General features: G+C 42.1%; 1 protein-coding gene across 2 annotated transcripts in view; it reads left to right on the top strand.

The window, feature by feature from the left end:
• The window catches only part of slit3 (slit homolog 3 (Drosophila)), a 234,015-nt gene that overhangs the window by 197,545 nt on the left and 23,266 nt on the right, over positions 1–13,204 (top strand). For both annotated transcript variants that reach the window (XM_058649322.1, XM_058649323.1), the window contains 9 exons: positions 64–196; positions 2,207–2,275; positions 2,442–2,513; positions 3,328–3,399; positions 5,965–6,036; positions 6,133–6,215; positions 6,303–6,383; positions 7,246–7,370; positions 9,190–9,287. In XM_058649322.1, the coding sequence (XP_058505305.1) occupies positions 64–196; positions 2,207–2,275; positions 2,442–2,513; positions 3,328–3,399; positions 5,965–6,036; positions 6,133–6,215; positions 6,303–6,383; positions 7,246–7,370; positions 9,190–9,287 (805 nt within the window). The remainder of the gene's footprint in view (positions 1–63; positions 197–2,206; positions 2,276–2,441; positions 2,514–3,327; positions 3,400–5,964; positions 6,037–6,132; positions 6,216–6,302; positions 6,384–7,245; positions 7,371–9,189; positions 9,288–13,204) is intronic.

The following is a 13,204-nucleotide window of genomic DNA, read 5'->3' as shown; positions in this document are numbered from 1 at the left end:
CCCTCTCTGTCTCCTTCCTCTTTTCTCCCTCTCTAATATCCCTCTCTCTCTCTCTCTGTCTAGGTGATGAGGATAATGGTTGTCTTCCTGCGTCTGGCTGTCCTGACGTCTGCACGTGCTCAGACAGTGTGGTGCGTTGCAGCAACAGAGGGCTGCACTCTCTGCCCAAGGGCATTCCCAAGGACACCACTGAGCTGTGAGTCATGCATGTTCACACACACACACACACACATAAACACTTATTCAAATCTAAGAATCTGCTGCACTTGATCATCAAATATACAGATAAAAGTAAGTGCATGCACATACTTGCACACACACAACTAAGCATTTTTGTCGGTGCAAAGTCACAGCCCCCCACACACACACACACAGAGTCAAACATTGCTGCAGTGCAATATCAATGCAGCAGTTTGTCCTTTGCAGGAAAGACACACTAAACAAAAGTGAGTGCTGCAGGTTTTGTGTTCACGCGCTCGGTTGAAATCCCGTCAGATATTTAAAATACGTGTGAGGCGTGTGTGCAATACACAGGCAGCGATTTTAACGAGCGCCACTTTATTATATTTCAAAAAGAGAGGGGGAGACTGCTGTCTCTGTTTGCTTTTAAAAATGTTCATTTTCAATCACTGTAATGCTGAAGAGGCCTTTAAAGACGACGCTGACCACTTTTCCTGAGCTGTGAAGGTTTTTCCCAGACTTCACAATCCCATTATTATGCTGATTGTACAAGAGACACATCATATAATGTTTGTGTTTCAAATTATACAACACAGTTATTAATATTAGATTCATTTGGCCTGTTAGTTTCCGGGTTTACTACATCTTGTAAACAGTCCTCGTGCCAATGAGGGAGCCTAATAAAGGAAATCATCTCAGTTCATGCACGATTAAAAGAATAATATAAAGTCAATTAAGACACGAGGATTTAGAAAATGTCTGGTAGCGAAGGTGAATTATTACTCACGCACACGCACAGAAAACTTGCTGGCTATGAAATAGGTCTGCTCTTTGGGGTCAATAGCAGTGATTAGGTATTGATCAGACTGAAGAAGACACTCCATCATACTGTCTGCATGACCTACTTATGACCTGAGAGAGAGAGCACTAGAGACAGCAGATCATAAAATGTGTGCGTGTGCTTCAGTGTGTACATATTTGTTCACTTCCTTCACCTTCACAAAAAAATGTTGTGAATCGCCCGTTTTTTCCTGGACGCCCAGATACAAATTGTGGCGGAAAAGAAGTAGGTCAAGCTGGTCTTTGTTTATTGAAATAAACGTTAAACCTCCCTCCATTATGGAACTCCACATGTTTCCCTTTGTTTTACATGTAATGAAGTGAAACTACTCGAGAAAATTAAGTGCAATTTCAACAATATGACGCCTAAGTTTAGCATTTTCACATGTGCATTACAACTTACAGATCACAGTACATCTACAGAGGCACACAATATGTTGTCACAGGTATCTCGTACCAAAAATATAGTACACACACACAAACCAGGAGCAGGAGCAGTTATCTGAACCATGGGGGATTGGGTGCCTTGCTCAGGGGCAGCCATTGGCCCAAACCGGCAACCTTCTGGTTACGAGCCCAATTCCTTTCCTCTTGGCCATGGGCATCTGACATCGTGATTAGATTCTAATCATAATGTGAAATCTTCACAAATTCAACCTGTGGGCCAGATAGGACCCTCTTGTGGGCTAGTTCTGGCCCATGGGCCAAATGTTTGACACCTCTGATCTAGATGAAGCTCCTGAATCAGTTTGGGAAGAAGAGGATTAACCCAGCAAAACACAAGTGTTTCAAACAGCAAAGCATGGTTGAGGGAAATGTGTCTCTGATAATCTTTTGTCTTGTTTTTTGTTTTTTTTTCTTGTTAATTCACAGCCGCACAATCACCTGTGGTTAAACAAACACACCATTGGCTTCCTCCTGCCCTTGAAACGATTATTTAAAGGAGACATTCTTCATTTTGGCTTTTGTTATCCACCATGAAAAGAAGAATTAAATCTCATGTTTGTGTTTTCAGTGTGAAACCACATTCAAAATGAGTTTAGTTTAGCATGAAAACATCGAGCAACTCTCTCTCCAAGGCTGAAAGGTTTACATAATTAAACAATCAATCCTAATCTAAAACCCACAATGCAAGTGTAATCTGTGTGTGTACATTCTGCATTAACTTATGCACCTTTCCTTGCAGTTACCTGGAGGGTAATATGCTGACATCTGTGCCCAAGGAGCTGGCATCCCTGAAGCAGCTGTCACTGGTGTACGTACTACTCACTTAACCTTGAATGCACCTCACAACGCCTTGTGCAGACAGTTTAAAAACCAAATCACACAGTATGTGTGTGTGTGTGTGTGTGCGGCACACGCTATACTGTATGTTTGTGTTTCACTGTGTGCGTTGACTGTATGTATTTGTGTCCACGCAGAGACCTGAGCAACAACAGCATCAGCACGCTGGCCTCGTACACCTTCAACAACATGACTCAACTAGCCACACTGTAAGTAACAACAGTAACACACACACACACACACACGTGTGTTTAAAAGTCATAAATGACTTGTGTGTTATTGTTAAAAAACACGAGTTAAGGGTCTTCTTGTTTTCAGCATACCTGTGTTGTATTTGCCCACGTTTAATCCTAATCTGTCGCTCTTCTCAGCTCTGTTTTTGTCTTTACTCACGTTGTATTTTCTTAAGTTTGTTTCCCCTCTTGTTTTTGCTATTAGCTTACGTATATTACATGGATTTTGACATCAGCCTGCTGTGTTTTCTGTCAGGGGGAAAGGTTAACGGAGCAGATTTGCTTCTTTCCAGCCACTCTTTGTTTCATATTTCATAAAGTTGCTCTGATTCACGCCCGGGAGCTTCGACTGTTAGCCCTCTAATAGCATCACCAGAGTGCGCTCGGTGTTAAATACTTTACTCAAGCCATGAGTTCACGTGGTAACGGTGGAGGAGGGTGTTTTTCCAGTTATTTTCTTCTGAGACACCTAATTTTGTCCCTAGTTTTAATTCAAATTTCATTATTTCAAATTCTAATTCTAAACAGGTCTGTTTTGCCCCAGGCTTTTTAATTACCCATTGTTTTACATACAAGGGGCCACTGGCTCTGTACTGCGCCGCTGTCTTTTCTCTTCTTTTCCTCTTTAATCCTCTCAGTCCCTCTACATTACTTTTTATGTATTCAAGAATGCAATCAAAAAAGAAAAAAATGAGCTAATAATGTAGAAAAACAACAACCCTTGCGTCTTGCGAGCTAATTATCGTGACCCTGTTAATGTGCTCTTTCTTTCTTCCTTTCTTTCTTCCAGCATCCTGAGTTACAACCAGATTCGCTGCATCCCGGTCCACGCCTTCGACGGGCTCAAGTCACTTCGCCTGCTGTGAGTGCCAAGCTTCATCTTCAAGTGCCGCATTAGATTCAATATTCATCACTCCCTTTTTGCTAGTTGTAGAGTTAAATTAAATTTTAATCATTCCCTGGGTGTCGGGCCATGTTAAGTCACAGAATGAGTAGCAGCCGCCCAATCATGTGTTGTTTCAGGGCACTAAAAGGGATAAAAGTGACAATCTCTCATCGTCTCTTTAATACTCCCCTCTGTCTGCGAGCTCCCACTCATCCCTCCACCTCTGTCCCTCCACTTTCCCGTCTTTCCTTCTGTCTCCTCCATCCATCCATCCTCTCCTCCTTTTCTCTCTCTCTCTCTCTCTCCGCCCAATGCTCTGTTTGATGAATCGACCTTCAGCCTCTGTGTCCTCAGTCATCCATCTGCTTGTCCACCCTCTGTCTCACAAACCCACACGAGCGCGCACGCGGGCTCAGACTGCGCATAAACACTGCTGTCTGAGCGTCTTCTCACACATATAGAATCTCACTGGAAGAATGTGAGCATGTGACTCTTCGCACAAGCGTTTGAAATCGTGGTCTCGAGTGTAGAATTCAGATCGTGGTAAGCTTTGTGCATTTAATCTGTTCACCCAGATGTTTTTCCAACTCCAAAGTGGAGGTGAGTGGTGGAGTTTTAGCACCGCAAATTAAATACGATATTTAATAAAGTTGTGTGTTTTGTGACAGGGCATTTTCTTGATTTTTAAGTTAATTTGCGTTGTCAGAGCTGCTTCGTTGTGAAACACGAGACCACAGCGACTGCATAAGCAAATTTTTTTTCTACTGAAAACTGTCAACATGAGGTAAAGATCCACTGTATCATCCCTGTACCTTGTGTTTTCATCTCTGTGGACATTTCTTGGTCTGTTTGGTTAGCGTTTCAGCCTCAGCCTCGTTTCTGGCCCTCTCTCTAAATATTGACTGTGTCTCTTGTGAGGTTTCCACCCTGCAGAAGTTTAGCGATCCCTTTCTTTTATTTTATCCTTCTCTCCTTCCTTCCCTTCATTTTAGTTGATGTTGCCACTGGGACTGCTCTCTGTCTGCCCCCGCATAGCAACTGGTTGCCAGGCAGCCATCACTGTCCCTTCCTCATTACCCACAACCCCCTCTGGGCAAGCTTTGTGCGGGGGCAGTTAGACCATACCGTACATAGATGCACACAAACATGTAAAGACGCTAACCACACATGCACAACCAGACTTACACAAATATGTACACACACACACACACACACACACACGCACAGGTTTGTGCAGCCTGTCTTCGTATAGGACACTGCACTGACTTTCATTCATTTAGACGCCTTAGTCAAAGCCTTATCTCTAACCTTAACCATAACCAGTTGATATCTAACCTAAACCTAACTGCAATTATAATCTCAACTTAACCAGTTCCGCACAAATGAGGTTCTGCCTCATAAAGAGCAGGTTTTGGTCTCCATGAGGACTACTGGTCCTGATAAGGTCAGTGTTTATGCCAGGAAAGGTCCTAAAGAGGTTACAAATGCAAGTACACGCACACCTTTTCCAGTAGTGGTGGTTTGATAGCCGAGCTGTCCCCTGCTACAGCCCCGTGCTCTAATGGAACATGTACTTATATCCAGTGATACTAAGACACAAAACATGCACACACATGCTTGCTCATGCACACACATGCACGCACATGCACGCACATGCACGCACATGCACGCACATGCACGCACATGCACGCTCATGCACTCTGTAGTCTGTAGAACCCCTGGAGACAAAAGTTTTAGACACACACACACATCTTAACGTCCTCACACTGGTACACATCACAGTCTGCCGTCCGTCTCCTATATACACACACACACACACACACACACATGCAGTGGGACCATATGAGACAGTTTATATTCCATTCAGAGTCCAGGGCAAGCTTTATTGCCCAACAATGAAAATAAGCTTTCTGTTTATTTTGTGTTATGCTTTCATAAATAATTTATTTATTCTCCATTATAACGGAGGGCGATGGCGTGTCTGCAGCTGAGGAACCACAAATAATTTGAATAATTTAGCGTGAGGCGAGTCAGAGTTGGACTGGTTGTATTATCTGCCTGCATGTAGAGTGTTATGCAGCTGGGCTGTCGGTTTCATTTAGCTCTAATGTGATGGATGTGATACCGGGAAAAAAATATTCATTGTTTGATTATTATACTGTGTACTGTGTCATCTATGGGCAGGTCTTCAACACAGCCTCAAGGTTTCCATTTAAATAAATACCAGTCGTTTAACATTAGCAGCTGTTCCATGGTAGAAGGAGGAAGAAGAAGAAGAAACACTGGCATCATTGTCCATAATATGAATGTAGATGAGAACATAGCAGTAACTGGCGTCCTGGGCTGAATACAATGTTTTTGGTTTTTTTTAACATTCCTTACGTGTGTTGAAAACAATAAAAAAAAAAGTCTGGATCAATTTTATTAATTACAAAGTAAAATTAGCAGTGGTTCAATAAGTAACGTCCTGAATTCTAAACAAGGTCATTATTCTGTTTAACACATGCAAATGTTGTTTTTCTCCTTCTCGCCTTTCTCTAGGACTCTTCATGGTAACGACCTTTCAACCATCCCAGAAGGGGCTTTCAGCCACCTCACTGCTCTCTCCCACCTGTAAGCACAGCCGTGTGCATGTGTGTTTGTATGTGTATTAAAATATCTGTTGTGGATTTTGCTGTAAATTCTGTGATTGTGTGTGTTTGTGTCTAGGGCTCTTGGTGCGAATCCCCTGTACTGTAACTGCGACCTGCGCTGGCTCTCCCAGTGGGTCAAGGCTGGCTTTAAAGAGCCCGGTAAGGAGATAAATTATATATATCATTAAAAAAAAAAAACAAATGGAAGTGAAATGTTGTATTAAATGTCATTGTGTTTTCCAACAGGAATCGCTCGTTGTACTGGACCTCCTGACATGGCTGACAGGTTGCTGCTCACTACGCCACTCAACAGATTTCAGTGTAAAGGTAAAAAGGTTTATTTTTTCCTCTGCTTTACCATGTTCGTTGTCTTGAGAGTGGATGTTGGCAGCTTTTAGCTCAGACAACGTATAAAACTTCCTCCTGGAACTTCCGTCCATCCATCTTCTACCACTTTATCCTCCACATTGTGCCAATCTCAGCAGACATAGGGGCGAAAGGCAGGGTCACACCCTGGACAGGTCACCAGCCCATCACAGCGCCATATAGAGACAAGCAACCATGTCCAATTTACCTAGTCCCCAAATCTGCATGTCTTTGGACTGCTGGACCACGCACACACGAGGAGAACATGCAAACTCCATGCAGATTGTTCCAACCAGGCCGTGAACCCGGGTCTTCTTACTACACCAACCGCGTGGCCTCATTCTGGAACTAATAGTACACACATTTTCAGTTTATATGATCTTCAAATCACATTGATTGCATTGAATAATCTAATATTGGTTGGAATATGGGAATAACTTCAGATACATTTCCAGGTTTAAGCTCATGATTGGACCATTTTGCTCAACATAGTTTGCGTGAGCTTGATACAGTAAATATTCAGTAGAAAGAGACAAAATTTCATCCTCTCACTTGTGTTTACATCAGCTGTGGGTCAGGTGCTGAGATAAAAGTCATGGTATCTCAGATCATCACCTTTTCTTTCTGCTTATACATACACTCTTTTATCTTTGTGGCCTAGTCTCTGCACACCATCCATCAAACGAAGTCTGTGCTGGAGTCTTTTAGCATGTGTATAAATATGCATGCCGTCCCCAGCCGACACTCTTTTGCTTCCTTTCTGTCTTCACATGTCTATCCCTCTCTTCTCTCCACTCTCATCTTGCTCTGTAATCTTCCTCAGGTCCTGTAGATATCAGCCTAATGTCAAAATGTGCCCCCTGCCTGGCGACACCATGCCAAAACAACGGTACCTGTGTCCCTGACACCACTGGGTCGTACCACTGCACGTGTCCTTATGGATTCAAGGTGAGACACTATATAGAGGCTGGGTCGGGTTAATCGTGATTGTAAGGTCTTGAATTTGATCAAACTGTCCTTGAAAAGGGCTCTTAGAAAATGTTTTTAAATGTGGCTTCTTGCACAGGGTATACAGCACAAAGGTGTAAACAGTAAATTGGCTGTTTTAGTTATTTACTGCTGTGGAATCTCATGTAAAAGAAAAAAAAACATGATATGCAGTAAAAAAGAAAAAAATCAGCGCTTGAACCCTGGCGATGTTGTCGTCTCCTGTTCCCCAGCACCAGCTACCTTCGTCGTGATAATAAACCATTATTTAGAGGTTCATCGGTATTTCGGTAGCTTCTGAAATATGTGAGTAAAAGACCCTTGATGGATTGCCGTGCTGCATAAGCCTGTGGTATTAGAGGTATTATGTGGCTTAGCACTGGCCTTGCATGCATAATGTACTTCTATCTGCTCATCGATAGAGAAATGATGACAGCAGCCGGCCGAGGTATTGACCGATCAAAAGACAAAGGCTGTAATAATAATTTCTAAAAACCCTCTGCGTTAGGAAAGACGTGCAAATTCACCACTGTGTAATGAACGTGGAATATGTATGCTAGTGTGTGTACGTGTGTGGACTATGTGCTCATTTGTAAAGAGATCAGTGGGTTCATGCCTTTGTGTGTGTGTGTGTGTGTGTGTGTGTGTGTGGACCCGCACATGAAAAAGAAACTTAAGATCTCATGTGCACAGACACCTCACAACCTTTAGGCTTTCACAGGAGGACAAAGCCTTCGTCTCCCATTTAATTAAAACATCACTTGCCAAGGTCACTGACGAGGAACCGCGCGTCCACACGTCGCGATTGCGCCTGCGCTCGTACATGTCAGCGTGTATGTTTTCTTTCTGTGTTGGCTTCCACTCAGACAACATTAATTAAAATGTGATAGATAAACCAAAGGGAGCAGCAGAGGACAAAAGAAGGGAAGAAGGAGGAAGGACACGAGGGTTTGTGGGGGAACCAGAGGCAAGGGGATGAAGGAATAAAGTCGTAAAACTCTAAAAATCTAAATGTGTTAAATAATAATGGATGGAAGAGCAGTACAGTATGAAAAAAGAGATGGAAAAGAATTAATGATGATGGATGGAGATGGAGAACACGAGAACACGTTCTCATCCCAGGCTTTGATAAGAGGAAGTGGGTGCGTTGCCGGTTCGGTGGTTGAAAATGAAATCTACAGCCTCAGGGTTCAGTGTGGAGACAGAGCATATGTGTGTGTGTGTGTAGGTGTAAAACTCTTGATTCCCACTGAAAGCTGTTTATTCAGAAAACAGGTGTGTGGTTGGAAGAGCAATGAATCAAAGAGGTGTACGACTGTGACATAACATCCGCGCGCGCGCGTGTGTGTGTACTTGTGACGTGTGAGAGACAACAGAAAACAGCAGTGAAAAACAACGTTAGATTGACAAATCACTGCGTGATTCTAGATAAACCACATGCATTAGACTCAGTCTGCAGACTCATTTTGTTTAACCACAACTAAAATACTCTCAAATCTGCAACCACTGAAACAGAATATGGACATTTGAAAGTGCAAAAAAAATATTTGTTCATATGATTTTTCCATCATTAGCAAGTAGCTTATTATTTCTATTTATTATTGGATGTCAGTGTTGAGGTGATAAACATTATTAAGCGAGAGGAGGACGCAGCAGTGAGCCATAGGGAGGAGTTGTTTTGCTGAGTCAGAGAGTTTTTAGTTTGGAGTGAGAAAAATAATGCATTTTACTTTTAATTATTGACCTCTTTGTTTTGCTCTGTCCTTTTTTTCCCCTTCAGGGTCAAAACTGTGAAATATCCATGAATGCCTGTATTAATTTCCCCTGCTGGAATGGAGGAACCTGCCACACTGTGCCTGGCCTTATAGACCAATTCAGGTACAACTATGTCTTCACTTGTTTTAGTTATACCATTTTCTCATATCCCAACTTTTCTGTATGAATCCAGCAATACAGCTACTATCTAGTCTATGTTGTATGTAGTGGATAAAAATTTAAACAAATCCTTTGAGGATCCACTGAGTCTTTGGTTCAAATGTTGGGGCATTTAAAAAAAAAGGGGGGGAATATTATCTTTACTCGACCCCAAGAAATAAAGACAGCATGATTAGAGTGGACAGTTTTGTTGCACTGGACAATGCATTACTCAAGATAAGACCTTACTTTGACCCTTTGATGTGTTTTCCCTCTTATGTTGTGGGGTGGGTTTGGGTGGGGGATCAGACAGGAAGAGAGCAGACATTTCAAAGGAGAAAGCTCCATCCGGGTTGCTCATTAAATCCTTGTACCAGCTCTGACCTTTTTTCTCTTAAAGGGGACACTTAAAACCTCTGTCGGTGCACACACCATTGTTTATTCACTGGTTTAGAATAAAACCTAAACTGAACTGTTTCTTGAGCATCGTTTAAAAGGATTCACGGCAGCAAAGTAGGTTTCACTTGAATTTAAATTGTTTTTTGTTCACAGCCTGTTTGAATTTCAGCTGCTTCAGAATGAGATCAAAGATTGAATTGTGTGTAAGAGCCTTTTCTACTGTAGCTTTTGTTTATTCTGTTAAGGAAAGAACTCTAACATGAACTGTTTAGCTGCAAAAAAAAATATATAAACATAATTAAGTGGAAGTAACGTCACAGAATCCCTTTGGTACATTTGGTATAGAGGTTACCGGACAAAGTAGCACTCAGTGTGCTCTGCTTCTGCACTGTTTACCTTGTCACAAGTTTTTTTTTGAGATATTGTTGCAGTGTTGCAAGTTACTGTTGCCTTCTCATCATTTTGAGTCCGGCTATTTTACTCTGCCACTCGTTGGATATCCTCTCATTTTTGGATCATTCTCTGTAAAACCTAGAGATAGATGGTTGTGTGTGAGAGTCCCAGTAGATCAGCAGTTTCTGAAATACTCTGTGCCACATTGAAAGTCACTTAAATCACCATCGCCCCTATTCTGAGGCTCAGTTTAAACTGTGTGCATGTTCCTGCCATGTGATTAGCTGATTAGATAATTACGTTAAAAGGCAGTGACAGTCACATGGCATAATCTTACAGCTATAATCCAAACAGTTTAATAATATTATTAAACTAGTAATATAATAATGTTGACACTGATACTTTTCCCTCCTTGCGAGTTCACGCTGATGTGTGGTGGAAATAATTCAGAATCAGCAAAAAGGATACTTTCAAAGTGAACTCGTCCACAACCTGCTCGCTCATTTGCAGACTCTAGCAGCTTCACACATTCACAGCTGGGAGCTGCCCGACACAATCACAGCGTTTGACTCCTGGCTGCAGAACAGCTCCACTGGAGACAGTTGTGGGTCAAGAGCCTCTCAGTGGCAGTCGCCGAGCGAGTGCAGAGCAGAGCATCACTCATCTGCTGCTTTCCTAGCCATCTATTCCCTGCTGATCCACGACCTCCGGCTTGTTCTCCCCGTCTCAGGTTATTGTTGCATTTTGTGCACAATCTGACAGCTTGGAAAACACTGTAGATGTTTCATAGAGTTGTTGTCATGACCTAAAATGGAAAAACACCCCCCATTTCCATGCGATTGAATGAAGAAGTCTTGTTGTGTCCAAATTAATTCGGGGACAAAGGTGCCAAAAGACAAATATAACACATTATTAAAAACACATTGTGTCATGTATGACATGTTCATTTGAGGCATGTTTCTCTCTATAGCCGTGTTATATATTAAACTGGACCAAACCACATGAAAGACTCTATTTCACACTTGTAAAAACTCTTTAAAGGGCCAAGGAGGCAGCCTTCGTGGCACTGTATATATTTAAAAAGATTGTAGTATAATTCAGTCTGCGCTCATAATAACTTCATATTTGTCTGTGCCCTTCTTTGAACATGTCTGCCAGCGTCGCTGGCGTCCGTCCACAGAGTCCTCCTTTGTCCCTGACTCATAACAAACAGCCACTCTGAATGAAACAGTTGTCATTAACAGTATTGTAACCAGGTTTTGTCTCTGTGCAGCCCCCTAACAAGGCCTTAGCCATTTTGAAGGCTCTCATATGCGTCTAACCTTTAAGGTCCTACATGGTAATGCAATTAGGAGTCTCTTTACCCTTTACAGAGCTTCTGCGAACATTAATGCAGACACAGGTAGATGTCGGTGCCCTCGGAGAAAGACACAGGAAGAGGTGAAGGAAGACGGCGAGAGCGGAGAAGCGGGGCCTTTTGACATTTTAACATGTGGTGTCATCAGTTATGGATGTTCAATCAGTCCAATTAGCCTTTGTTCTTAGTGGGGAACCATTTGTCAAGCTATATCATTTTAAATGTCATAGCTGAGATTTGATTGGTGAGCGAGGGCACGGTCTGACTGAGTCAGTGCTGCAGGCGCAGTAATCATTTCTATATATATATGTATTTTTTTTGTTATTTCTCTCACATGGGAGTATTTAATACTTTTCCGTTTCCTTATTCTTCCAATGCTGCAGTTTATTTTGACTATTTCTCCTCTCTCTGTGGTCTCTTTCTTTCTCTTTCTCCTCCGGTAGCAGCAGATATTGTAGGAGAATGATTATTTACTCGTGAAATAACTTCTACTTTTGGCAAAGTGGCTCCAAGCCCGGCCACATTCAAAGTCAGAACTCATTTTTGACAGAAGGCGAGCGTATCATAGTATAATTTAACTCGTGTGTAACTCTCATAGATGGACAAACTAAAGTTAAATGTGACTAAATGTGTGCAATAACTATTTCACAACTTCTGTAAAAAGCTTGATCAAGAAGCAGAATATGTATTTTTCCACATTTGTATTTGATAAACCCAGAGAAATCGACTGAATATTGGTCATTGATTCCAGTGACATGTTGTTTTATGTGTGGTGGAGGAACATGTAGCCCACGGTTTTTTGTTTTAAATGTGTTTCATTTGTAGATAATGTCTCTTACACCGGGGGGAGGTAACCACTGATTATCATATATGGTGTGGGAAGAGAGTGAGGGAGCGAGATAAGTGTGAGAAAAAGCTTGTGTGGCACCAAAAGTTAGATTAGAGAAGAGAGGGCATGAAAAATTATTCTCACAATCGATTCATTTGTTGATTATTGTGTTTCTTCATTTGTTACATGGGGCAAAGAAAATGAGAAAATATTCACATTTGAGAAGCTGAAAATTCACAGTAAGATGACCTTGTTGCAAAACACTTTTCCTCCACTAAAAGTTGATTTGATCCGTGTAGAAGACTCTGTGATCGGAGCTGCTGAAAGCAGCGGCGGTCCAATTTATCAAAGTCTTCATGTGGTTGTTTGTGTGTTACCTCTTTAACGAGGTTAAAGGAATAAACCACACCGAGATACAAAGAGCGGTAAGAGAGTTCAAGAGCTAGCAAGGACAGAGGAGGGGTGAACTAAAAAGATGAGAAGAGAGCGAGAGGAGGAAGGGAGATGAAGTGAGGGGAGGACGAGCAGGAGGCTTTGATAATTCCCTTAGTGTGTCCCAGGTGGGCGGTGTCCAACAGTAGTGGCATCAAACTGAGTTTATCTCAGCATTTTTTTGTTGTTATTTTAAGGCCTGAGTGATTTGAAGTTTTTCTTGTATCTTCTCACACAGAAACACAGGAGGAACTTTGGCTCCTGACACGAGTGATGGGACTCAAACAAGTCTAAAATTTAGTGCCGGCAAGAGATAGCGTGGGTCCGTTTGTGGCAGGGGTTTACACTGTGAATGGCCATGTTAAGATTTCATTTCTTCTGTACACTGATGCTTGAAATGGTGTCTCCGGTTGGAACAGTAAATATAGATATAGTGAGGCTCCAGTGGTGTGTGAGGGCAAAAACCCTGTA

This window comes from Solea solea, chromosome 14 (genome assembly GCF_958295425.1).
Source record: "Solea solea chromosome 14, fSolSol10.1, whole genome shotgun sequence".
NCBI classification, from domain to species: Eukaryota; Metazoa; Chordata; class Actinopteri; order Pleuronectiformes; family Soleidae; genus Solea; species Solea solea.
The sequence above is the reverse complement of the archived record's forward strand: the minus strand, read 5'-3'. Positions and strand labels throughout refer to the sequence as shown.